General features: G+C 40.7%; 1 protein-coding gene across 1 annotated transcript; it reads right to left on the bottom strand.

Moving 5' to 3' along the window:
- Window positions 1–3,363: 3,363 nt before the first annotated feature.
- On the bottom strand, window positions 3,364–12,817 carry LOC135530561 (zinc finger protein 239-like). The gene is made up of 2 exons (XM_064958862.1): window positions 12,193–12,817; window positions 3,364–4,276 (listed from the first exon to the last, which is right to left on the bottom strand). The coding sequence occupies exons 1-2, from the start codon at window positions 12,602–12,604 to the stop codon at window positions 3,555–3,557; spliced, it is 1,134 nt and encodes a 377-aa protein (XP_064814934.1). The 5' UTR covers window positions 12,605–12,817; the 3' UTR covers window positions 3,364–3,554.
- Window positions 12,818–13,333: the final 516 nt, after the last annotated feature.

The raw sequence follows: 13,333 nt of genomic DNA, 5'->3' as shown, positions 1-13,333 counted from the left end.
CATATCCTGACAATGAGGATTTGTTCAATCAGTCACTTGCATGAACACAGAAATGTGTTTAATTGGTCACTAGAAATTGGTTAATTTGTCACCTCTGGTGTGTCACAATATCTGTTTCTCCTTCACATGTCCACCCGAAAAGTTGTTTTCAGTGAAACTCTGGACCCTGGGTATGCAGACGATGTCGGGCTGTCCCGAGCCGTACCATTAACCAGCATCAAAGAGGACATTTCCATGGGCTGGGAGGTAAAGCAGCTGGAAGAGTGGGCCACATCCATCAACATGCTCCTGAATGGGAAAAAGTCTGTGGAAATTCAGATGTGTTTTTTTTAGAGACCATCCACAACCTGCACCACTAATCCTAGGAGGACAGGAAGTATCAGTGGTAACAACAACCTGTAACACTAATCCTAGGAGGACAGGAAGTACCAGTGGTAACAACAACCTGCACCACTAATCCTAGGAGGACAGGAAGTATCAGTGGTAACAACAACTAAGTATCTTGGTTTTCATCTAGACTGTAACCTCATCATTCACACATCAACCTGCACCACTAATCCTAGGAGGACAGGAAGTACCAGTGGTAACAACAACTAAGTATCTTGCTTGGTGGGAGGAGCCCAATGTCAAAACACAGTTTTAACGTGTCCAAATCAATAACCAATATGCAGAAAACTTCAACGTAAAATGTACTAAAATGACAAATTGAAATGACAAAATGACAAAACATGCCACAACAGTAATCATATTACTGGTATTTGCAGAAGACTGTAGGCTACATTGGGTCCCCAAAACTAAGAGAAACGCAACACTTATTTGTCATCACTCGTTGAAATTAATTTGCTCGAGATAAGGTTGCACGTCCTGTCAAAACTAACAGCTAAAAAAACCCACACAGAATCTGGGTACATCATTGGTTAGAAGACGATTTGTAGAAAACAGCTAGCTATATTTAGAAGTGTTCCATTTTGATTCAAGTGGGTCACCGACAAGGTAAGTCTAACATAACACTTTGTTAATCACTTTTTCCCCCTGAGGCTAATATTCATATCATGCTGAAATCAATAGAACAGGGGGCAAACGTTTAGGGTTCTACATTATGACATCATTAAAATACTCCTACTACAATGTTAAAACATTCTACATTGTGACATTATTTCATTGATATCCTGAAACAACTTCATCATGTATGTATTTTCTGATGTTTGATCAGAGGTCTTTTATCAGAGTATCTCTTGTCACATTGATCACAGCTATGAGATTTCTCACCTGTGTGTGTTCTCTGGTGTAATTGTAAATGTCCTGATGAAACAAAACTCTTTCCACAGTCAGAGCAAAGGTAAGGTTTCTCTCCTGTGTTTTCTCTGGTGTATAGTCAGCTGTCTAGATTCAGTAAAACTTTTCCCACATTGATCACAGCTAAAAGGTTTCTCTCCGGTGTGAATTCTCTGGTGTACTTTTAGTGAATCTGATCTTGAGTAACTCTTCCCACAGTCAGAGCAGTGGTGAGTTCTCTTCCCTGTGGGTCTCTGCTGGTGTTTATTGAGGTGTTCTGATTTGGAAAAACTCATGAGGTTGTTGAGGCTCCCCAGAGGATCCACGACAGTCACGTCTCTCTCCTGTGTGATGACAAAGTCAGACAGATGTTTAAAGGCCCACAACAGAAATACACAGTTTATTTTAGCTGAAAGGTGATGCCCAGGATGTTATACAACAATTGACATCTATTGTATGTTGAATGTTTAAATGCTTTTACAAACTTATTGGACAATTATCTTAAAAAGACAGTCAAGTGAGCAACAATAGACATGTTTTGTATTATTGTTTCCACAGTAGTATAGTGGATGATTCCAGGCTATAAATACATTATTGCAGTTGCTGAAACCCTAAGCAGTGTGTCAGATTACTTTTGGTCACCAATATAGGCCCCTTTCTGTGATTGCACAAAAATCGCAGCATCAAGATCTGCGTTGCTATTCACAAACTTACCCTTGGTTAACGCAGTTGAGTAAAATGGATCTATTTTATTTTCAGACAAGTTGAAGGGAAGGAAGCATGATTTTTTTTTTACACACAAATGAAACAAGGGAGTGTAGTTAAAAAGTTAGTAACTTAGTTGTAGTCACGATCTGATTACCTATTAAGTACAAACAGTTATGTTTTTCGTTATTACATATTTATTAATTTATTCCCGGATATCTTATAAACTACCCACAATGTACAATTTTGCAAAGACAAATTGATATACTCTGTGCTACCGAGTTCATATGGCCAGAATCCATCTCATATCTTCTCCCACTGCGTAAAGTGTGGTCGTGCAATAACTCAATTCGCTCTTGCACTCCTTTTAACGCCATTTTAAAGCAACACGTAGTACACTCTGTTTGTTACAGATTCTAGTTATGGAAACAGAAAAATGTATTTAGATCAAACGTTTCATCGATGAGAAAATGTGCAGAATGTTGGACAAAATCCATTTCACTCTATCATCTCCCACTCATCTTTCACTGGGCTTCCTCTCAACGCCATATTTGGTAGTGAGTGTGTAAAAAGTACATCCTGCTCCTCTCCTCTCTACCTCACGTCCCCTCACAGTCCCTTCAGTGTCCCCTAAATCCCGTTATATTGGCTGCTCAGCCTACCTAAATTATCCCTCACCCATCATAGCCCTGCAAATTCCCAACCAATCAGAGCGCTTCGAAATGCGCATCCGGACACTACACCCGCCCACTCAGGTCAGAGTGTTGTCGTTGTCCGAAGGGAGAAGACGCTTGTTTGTGAGGACTTTTTATTGACGACAGTAACACAAATGTCTGAATGTTGTGAGTGCATCGAAATATAAGCATTTCACTGTTGTATTCGGCGCATGTGACAAATAAAGGTAATAAAATTTGATTTGATATCATTCAGACATACAGTACCAGTCAAAAGTTGGACACACTCACTACTCATTCAAGGGTTTTTCTTAATTTGAACTATTTTCTACATTGTAGAATAAGAATTAAGACAACACAACAAAGTGTGAAACAAATCTTCTTTTTTAAACAAGCTCCTTATAAGCTCCTTATAAGCACCAAAAACGCTGTTTTGACAACTGGCAATACATCATTGCAGAAGATAGTCAGCTACATTTCAGAGTGATGCATTTAAATGTAGAGGTCCCCAGAACGAAGAGAAATGCAACACTTATTTGTCATCACTCATATTGAAATCACGTTGAAATCAATTGCGCGAGAGGGGGGAGATGAGGTTGCACATCCTGATTAAACAAACAGCTCTAAAACCACATGGAATCTGGGTTTAATGTGTACATCACTGGTTAGAGGACAACCTGTGGTAAACAGCTCGCTACATTTTGAAGTGTTGTATTTTGATTCAAGTGGATCACCGACGAGATAAGTGTAACGCAACACTTTTTGTTAATCACATAAATAGTACTCTTTCATTTCAGAACCTGGATTTTTCCCTTGATGAGGTTAATATCCATATCATGTTGAAATCAATAGAACAGGGGACAAACATTTAGGGTTCTACATTGTGACATTTTATTGATATCATGGAACAACTCCTTCATGTATTTTCTGATGTCTCATCAGGGATCTTTTACCAGAGTATCTCTTCCCACATTGATCACAGCTATACGATTTCTCTCCTGTGTGTGTTTTCTGGTGTGCAGTCAGCTTGCTCGATGAAACAAAACTCTTCCCACATTGATCACAGCTATAACATTTCTCTCCTGTGTGTGGTCTCTGGTGTACAGTCAGCTGGCTAGATGAAACAAAACTCTTCCCACATTGATCACAGCTATAAGGTTTCTCTCCCGTGTGAATTCTTTGGTGTGTTTTCAGGCTGCTTGGAACATTAAAACTCTTCCCACAGTCAGTGCAGCTATAAGGTTTCTCTCCTGTGTGAATTCTTTGGTGTGTTTTCAGGCTGCTTGGAACATTAAAACTCTTCCCACAGTCAGTGCATCTATAAGGTTTCTCTCCCGTGTGAATTCTCTGGTGTCTTTTCAGGCTGCTGAGATCAGTAAATCTCTTCCCACATTGATCACAGCTATAAGGTTTCTCTCCTGTGTGGATTCTCTGATGTCTTTTGAGGTCTGCTGAAGAGGTGAATCTCTTCCCACAGTCAGAGCAGCGAAGAGGTTTCTTCCCTGTGCGTTTCCGCTTCTGTTTCTTGAGATGTTCTGATGCGGAAAAACTCTCCTCTGCCTCTTCAGCTTCATGATGTTGTTGAGGCTCCCCAGAGGATCCACGATCGTCATGTCTCTCTCCTGTGTGAACAACAAAAACAAAGTCAGACAGAAGGTTAAAAGACCCACAACAGAAATTCACCGTTTATTTTAGCTGAAAGGACAGGCCTCATGCCCATGATTTTGTGTTCAAACTTGTTTGACAATTGTCTTAAAAAGACCAGTCAAGCAACAATAGCCATATTTTGTCATATTTTTTCCACCTCAGTAGTAAAGTGGATGATTGTAGACTAGAAATACATTTTTAAAGTTGCTGAAACTCTAAGCAGTGTGGTAGAAGACTTTTGGTCTCCAATACAGGCCCTTTTCTGTGTTGCTAAAATTGAGGGCCGATGCACAATTTGGTTGCAGAAACTCGTCGATGCTCATGAGGAAATGGATGTAGTTATGGATGTAGTATATCTGGTAATGAGGAAACCACTAGTTATGGATGTAGTATATCTGGTAATGAGGAAACCACTAGTTATGGATGTAGTATATCTGGTAATGAGGAAACCACTAGTTATGGATGTAGTATATCTGGTAATGAGGAAACCACTAGTTATGGATGCAGTATATCTGGTAATGAGGAAACCACTAGTTATGGATGTTGCATATCTGCTAATGAGGAAATGTATTCTGAATATTACAGTGCAAGATCAGCATGCTACTGAAGGAAACTCACATTAAGCTCTGTGTCTATTCACTAATTCACCACCGTGGGGGAAAACTCAGGGGAGTTCTCATAGGCTGACAGCAATAATAGCCTCCATTTACAGGTTGCTTATAAGTGCATTTCACATTACTTTTGGATTATAAATGTAATATAATGTGTTATTGTCACAAATCAACTGCTTTATACTTTAAAAAAAAACACTTCAACCAGTAAATGCTCTTTGGCTAGCTTTGCTACCAGCCTGTCAATGAGTATTAGCATTCAAGCTAACAACTTCTGCATATAATAAACTGTAGTTGGAGGAAACATGAGGAAGTAATGACTCAGAGCTTCTACATGGCGTATCATAAACTGTGATTGGAGGAAACATGAGGAAGTAATGTAGATTTAAAATTTACACTTAGAATGCCATTCAGGACAAAAGGGCATTCAAACATTTTGCTGTGATTTTCACACTTGTGCAACATTAAATCATTGGGAAATATATTATTTAGAAAAGGAATACTTTCACCAAATTGACAGTATTTATCTCACCAGGTTCCCCCATTAGGCAAACCATTAACAGTATTTATCTCACCAAGTTCCCCCATGAGGCAAACCATTAACAGTATTTATCTCACCAGGTTCCCCCAAACCATTAACAGTATTTATCTCACCAGGTTCCCCCATTAGGCAAACCATTAACAGTATTTATCTCACCAGGTTCCCCCATTAGGCAAACTAACAGTATTTATCTCACCAGGTTCCCCCATTAGGCAAACCATTAACAGTATTTATCTCACCAGGTTCCCCCATTAGGCAAACCATTAACAGTATTTATCTCACCAGGTTCCCCCATTAGGCAAACTAACAGTATTTATCTCACCAGGTTCCCCCATTAGGCAAACCATTAACAGTATTTATCTCACCAGGTTCCCCCATGAGGCAAACCATCAACAGTATTTATCTCACCAGGTTCCCCCATTAGGCAAACCATTAACAGTATTTATCTCACCAGGTTCCCCCATTAGGCAAACCATTAACAGTATTTATCTCACCAGGTTCCCCCATTAGGCAAACCATTAACAGTATTTATCTCACCAGGTTCCCCCATTAGGCAAACCATTAACAGTATTTATCTCACCAGGTTCCCCCATTAGGCAAACCATTATCATTAATACATTGTCTATTGCTGTATATCTTCAGTGCTGCTCTTTGTTCACGCCCATTTATCATCTTTCACTCCCTCTAGAGCCTTAGACCCGCCCATCTCTTAAAGAATTCACATTGGAACATGAGAATGTGGCCATGTGATAAAGCAGTGAGGCTTAAAAAACAAAGATGTCAACAATAAAATACTTTATTAACTTCAAGTAGATTACAATTACGAGTGTAGCGAAATGCTTGAACATGTGAATGTGGCCATGTGCAGTGAGGTAGTGCTTAAAAAAACAAAGAAAAGATCTCAACAATAGGCCTTTATATCACAAGTTGCGCTTCACTATATTGGATCGAAGGTTACTTCGTATGTAACCATGGTTACGTTTCACTATTTTTTTAAAAATTGTACCTTTATTTTACTAGGCAAGTCAGTTAAGAACAAATTCTTATTTTCAATGACGGCCTAGGAACAGTGGGTTAACTGCCTGTTCAGGGGCAGAACGACAGATTTGTACCTTGTCAGGTCGGGGGTTTGAACTTGCAACCTTTCGGTTACTAGCCAAATGCTCTAACCACTAGGCTACCCTGCCGCCCACTATATTGAATCGAAGGTTACTACGTATGTAACCACGGTTATGTTTCACTATATTGAATCGAAGGTTACTACGTATGTAACCACGGTTACGTTTCACTATATTGGATCGAAGGTTACTACGTAACCGGGTTCGTGGGTTCTCTGCTAATGACTAATTACTGAACGACGGTGGGGTCCCTCTCCTGCCCCATCGTCTTGTGCTGGGGGACGACAGAGGGGGAGGGGGGGGGGGCACTGCATGCAGTGGAGATACGACCTGTCAATCGTCACCGTCATAGGGACGTGCCTGGGTGACCCAGGCACTCAGGGCGCCATAGGAGAGGCGGACCCCGGCAATACCCCTTCCCAGGCCTCGGCCACTTCTCCCAGTCTCAAAGGGCAAATTATGAGGGTGTGAAGTTCCCCTAGGGTATTGTCCACAATGCTCGAGGGTTACCGACTCCAATTCCAGCCCCCGTCCTTCACCTCGGTGGTCGACCCCCTGAAGAAAACCCTGCGGCTGGAGATTATTGTTATTTATTTACCAAGAGAATGTATCTGTATTTGTAATTGTAAGCCTATGAGAACCCCAAAAGTGTTTTTATTTACAAGTAATAACCTGGTAAATCTAGACTGTTGAATGGTCCCTGATGGTATACAGTTTATTTAGTAATAACCTGGTAAATCTAGACTGTTGAATGGTCCCAGATGGTGAACAGTTTATTTAGAAGTAATAACCTGGTAAATCTAGACTGTTGAATGGTCCCAGATGGTGAACAGTTTATTTAGTAATAACCTGGTAAATCTAGACTGCTCAATGGTCCCTGATGGTATACAGTTTATTTAGTAATAACCTGGTAAATCTAGACTGTTGAATGGTCCCAGATGGTGAACAGTTTATTTAGTAATAACCTGGTAAATCTAGACTGTTGAATGGTCCCAGATGGTGAACAGTGTATTTAGTAATAACCTGGTAAATCTAGACTGTTGAATGGTCCCAGATGGTGAACAGTGTATTTAGTAATAACCTGGTAAATCTAGACTGTTGAATGGTCCCAGATGGTGAACAGTTTATTTAGTAATAACCTGGTAAATCTAGACTGCTGAATGGTCCCAGATGGTGAACAGTTTATTTAGAAGTAATAACCTGGTAAATCTAGACTGTTGAATGGTCCCAGATGGTGAACAGTTTATTTAGAAGTAATAACCTGGTAAATCTAGACTGCTGAATGGTCCCAGATGGTGAACAGTTTATTTAGTAATAACCTGGTAAATCTAGACTGTTGAATGGTCCCAGATGGTGATCAGTTTATTTAGTAATAACCTGGTAAATCTAGACTGTTGAATGGTCCCAGATGGTGAACAGTTTATTTAGAAGTAATAACCTGGTAAATCTAGACTGTTGAATGGTCCCAGATGGTGAACAGTTTATTTAGTAATAACCTGGTAAATCTAGACTGTTGAATGGTCCCAGATGGTGATCAGTTTATTTAGTAATAACCTGGTAAATCTAGACTGTTGAATGGTCCCAGATGGTGAACAGTTTATTTAGAAGTAATAACCTGGTAAATCTAGACTGTTGAATGGTCCCAGATGGTGAACAGTTTATTTAGTAATAACCTGGTAAATCTAGACTGTTGAATGGTCCCAGATGGTGAACAGTTTATTTAGTAATAACCTGGTAAATCTAGACTGTTGAATGGTCCCTGATGGTATACAGTTTATTTAGTAATAACCTGATAAATCTAGACTGTTGAATGGTCCCAGATGGTGAACAGTTTATTTAGTAATAACCTGGTAAATCTAGACTGTTGAATGGTCCCAGATGGTGAATATCAGTTGTTTCCCCCACGGTGGTCATTCTACTCGTTTATGACATGACTCTGAGTCATCAGGTTGCCATGGGCTACATGGGGTGTTTTGGTTTCACTCTGGGTTGAGCAGACAAACAGAGAGGGGACAAAGTCTCTCCTATTTCAGTGGTTGATAATACAGGGGGCGATCCAGGATTGGTCCATTTTAGTTTTAAACTAATACTATACTGTATATGAGTCTTCATGTTAATAAAGAGGACAATGTGGGACATTGGGATCACATGTCTAAATGACTGGAAACAAAACAAAAACAAACTGTTGTTTTTTTCTTCCTGGGGGTGGGGGGGCTGTGAGAGGGGTCTCGAATGGTTGAGGGACAGATATTGGGGAACTGTGGGGGGGGATCTTGGAGGGTTCGGGTTCCCATTTTTTGGCCTGGTGGTAGATCTGTCAACGTGCCCTTGAGCAGGGCATTGACCCTGGATGCTTCTGTGTGTCTCTGAATGGGAATCTGTTGGATGACTGGTGTGATGTCGTCATTGAGCGGCTTCACTGCGAGTAAATTGTATGTTTTGAATATTCAATAAAAAATAAAATAAAAACATTTAATACAGTTCCACATGTGAACTTACAGGGACAGAAATATTTATACACCGAATGATATGTTCCTTATTGATGTCCCTTGTTAAATCCAGTCCAATCAGTGGTGATGAAGTGGAAGAGACAATTAGCGTAATACAAAACCCCCCATAAAAAAATGTGTCTGTTTAAGTGAAAACCTTCTCATAACAACATCTGCTCAGTGTGTGGAAAGGTAGTGAAGACAACTAACAATCAAATGGCAAACAATTCACACAATGAAGTTAGGAAACAATGAAGGCGCAAGAAGAAGTAGGTGGGAGAGAGAAGGTCTTCTGGAGAGAGAGAAGGCTTTCTGGAGAGAATGTCTTCTGGAGAGAGAGAAGGCCTTCTGGAGAGAGAGAAGGCCTTCTGGAGAGAGAGAAGGCTTTCTGGAGGGAGAGAAGGCTTTCTGAAGGGAGAGAAGGCTTTCTGGAGGGAGAGACATGCCTTAAGCATCTTATGCCAGGTGGATCACTAAACGACTGTCAAAATCCATTGCTGAGCATTGCATATTTTGTGCAGATAAAAATCAAACCCGTTTGAAAATATCAGGACGTCGGGGACTGCTCAAAGACGTGATCAGTAGCCCTCAGATTGTGTCTCTGACCAGCTCACATTAAACGAGTGTCGGTGACGGCCGCACACCCTGAGTAGGCAACAATCACAAAAACACGTCAAAGACAGCTAAATTGGGGCCAAAATCATGTAGGGTACACACACCCCTTCTTGGACTGCACTACCCCCACAACCTCATCAATGGATTAGTCCACTGAGACAGGCGTGAATCAGACAAGGTGTCTCTTGTGCGATAAAACATGTATATAATTTGCGACTGCTTGACAAGAAAGATCTTGCTCAACCAACAGCCTGTCGACCAAAACAATCGACCAGCTGACTGAATGGGGTCAGACATTATATGAGCCTCAACAGCCTTGGTTTCTCAAATGATTGCCTCGCCTGGTTCACCAACTACTTCTCTGATAGAGTTCAGAGTGTCAAATCGGAGGGTCTGCTGTCCGGACCTCTGGCAGTCTCTATGGGGGTGCCACAGGGTTCAATTCTTGGACCGACTCTCTTCTCTGTATACATCAATGAGGTCGCTCTTGCTGCTGGTGAGTCTCTGATCCACCTCTACGCAGACGACACCATTCTGTATACTTCTGGCCCTTCTTTGGACACTGTTAACAACCCTCCAGGCAAGCTTCAATGCCATACAACTCTCCTTCCGTGGCCTCCAATTGCTCTTAAATACAAGTAAAACTAAATGCATGCTCTTCAACCGATCGCTACCTGCACCTGCCCGCCTGTCCAACATCACTACTCTGGACGGCTCTGACTTAGAATACGTGGACAACTACAAATACTTAGGTGTCTGGTTAGACTGTAAACTCTCCTTCCAGACCCACATCAAACATCTCCAATCCAAAGTTAAATCTAGAATTGGCTTCCTATTTCGCAACAAAGCATCCTTCACTCATTCTGCCAAACATACCCTTGTAAAACTGACCATCCTACCAATCCTCGACTTTGGCGATGTCATTTACAAAATAGCCTCCAATACCCTACTCAACAAACTGGATGCAGTCTATCACAGTGCAATCCGTTTTGTCACCAAAGCCCCATATACTACCCACCATTGCGACCTGTACGCTCTCGTTGGCTGGCCCTCGCTTCATACTCGTCGCCAAACCCACTGGCTCCATGTCATCTGGTGCGGCAGGGTAGCCTAGTGGTTAGAGCGTTGGACTAGTAACCGAAAGGTTGCAAGTTCGAATCCCCGAGCTGACAAGGTACAAATCTGTCGTTCTGCCCCTGAACAGGGAATTAACCCACTGCTCCTAGGCCGTCATTGAAAATAAGAATTTGTTCTTAACTGACTTGCCTAGTAAAATAAAGGTAAAATAAATAAATAAAATAATTTAAAAAGACCCTGCTAGGTAAAGTCCCCCCTTATCTCAGCTCGCTGGTCACCATAGCATCTCCCACCAGTAGCACACGCTCCAGCAGGTATATCTCTCTAGTCACCCCCAAAACCAATTCTTACTTTGGCCGCCTCTCCTTCCAGTTCTCTGCTGCCAATGACTGGAACAAACTACAAAAAGCACTGAAACTGGAAACACTTATCTCCCTCACTAGCTTTAAGCACCAACCGTCAGAGCAGCTCACAGATTACTACACCTGTACATAGCCCACCTATAATTTAGCCCAAACAACTACCTCTTTCCCTACTGTATTTAATTAATTAATTAATTTTGCTCCTTTGCACCCCATTATTTTTATTTCTACTTTGCACATTCTTCCATTGCAAATCTACCATTCCAGTGTTTTACTTGCTATATTGTATTTACTTTGCCACCTTGGCCTTTTTTTGCCTTTACCTCCCTTATCTCACCTCATTTGCTCACATCGTATATAGACTTGTTTATACTGTATTATTGACTGTATGTTTGTTTTACTCCATGTGTAACTCTGTGTCGTTGTATGTGTCAAACTGCTTTGCTTTATCTTTGCTTTAACTCTTTGCAATTGTAAATGAGAACTTGTTCTCAACTTGCTACCTGGTTAAATAAAGGTGAAATAAAAAAAATAAAAAAAATATGACATCATAATAGCTATTGATTCTTGAAGAATATAACTTATAAACGGCTCAAATGTTTCAACTCTATTTCCCCATCAGAAACCAAAACATGAGCTCTTATAACGCCACTGTTGGTAAATTAACACGGTATAGCCTCGGAATCTGGTTACACTATTATTATGACATCATGGATGAATTCTAGAATATACTGTATAGCCTCGGGAATCAGGTTAAACTATCATTATGACATCATGGATTAATTCTAGAATATACTGTATAGCCTCGGAATCTGGTTAAACTATCATTATGACATCATGGATGAATTCTAGAATATACTGTATAGCCTCGGAAACTATCATAATGACATCATGGATGAATTCTAGAATATACTGTATAGCCTCGGAATCAGGTTAAACTATCATCATGACCTCATGGACGGCCAGTCCTAAATAATTTATAGGTCCAAATATGGATGAAGCAACTGCTGATTTCCCCTTTAACACATCAGTTCAACAACTGCAGAGTTTGTGCCTCTGTTTTTAAGACAGTACTTACGAGTGTTAATCAGGGAATGGTTTCTCAAAACCATCTTACGGCTAAGTTCATCATTTGAACCATTGGACGCCTTAAGATGCCTTTGGGAATCCGGGCCCAGATATCCAGTTTCCTCTTCTTCCTCCTCAACCTTTTTCTCTTCCTCCTCTTCTTTTACTGTAACATCCTCCTCCTCTTTCACTCTGAACGCGTCTTCCTCTTCTTTCACTGAAACGTCTTTCTCTTCTTCTTTCACTGAAACGTCTTTCTCTTCTTCTTTCACTGTAACAGCCTCACCAGCTACTTGTTTTTGTATTGTAACAGCCTCCTCTTCCTCCTCCTCTTTGACAACAATGTTCAGCCCCAGATCTTCTTTCTCCGTCCAGCAGACCGCCTCTTCTTCAGCAAAAGGGAAGTAGTTTAGTGAGCTCATGGTCGGGATGTTAGCTAGCTAGGCTAATGCTAACTTAACAAGCCCTCTAGCTGACTAACAACAACACCGTAAATATGAAATTAAATGGGATAACTAACTAAACGACTGAAGTTGATTTAAAACACAGTGGCTAATATACACGAAAGCGTCTAAAGAGCTTTATTGCTTCGTCTATTTTGTCTATCAAGCTTCCGATGTGTCTGACGAACTGTTGCTACTGTTGAAAGAAGAGTTCCGTCCACTACATTATACGTCACACTAGCAGCATCACCTTAAAGTCGCAGACCGTCATATGCTGACTGGAGTGGGTAAAATATCACAATAAAATAGTGTTATGACTATAACATTTGTTGTCACCTTCAATTATTGCGCATTTTCTTATAAAAAATTAGATTTTAACACTGTCTGCTCAGGCAAAATTGCCAAACTCCTAAACTTGGAACTTGGAACTAATCAGATGTCCCGTACATGGTGATGTAGGCAGCCAATGGCCTGCTTTTATCTACGATGTAACTACAGCCTTTTGTGAAGAACGTGAGCTGCTGTCTAATGATAAATATAAGTTTCAGAGTGCATTTGAAATATTCAGCAATAAGAACTATCTTGATTGTAAGATTTAAAAAACATGAACTTTCCTACTAAAAGAAGAAGGGAAGTAAAGACAGGACCTTGTTTTTTCTAGCAGCTTGAAGGCTGGTGGGAGTGAGAGGAGTGAGGGACAGAGGGTAT

This window comes from Oncorhynchus masou, chromosome 5 (assembly GCF_036934945.1).
Source record: "Oncorhynchus masou masou isolate Uvic2021 chromosome 5, UVic_Omas_1.1, whole genome shotgun sequence".
Lineage (NCBI taxonomy): Eukaryota > Metazoa > Chordata > Actinopteri > Salmoniformes > Salmonidae > Oncorhynchus > Oncorhynchus masou.
Note: the sequence above shows the minus strand (reverse complement) of the source record. Positions and strands in the feature narration are given on the sequence as shown.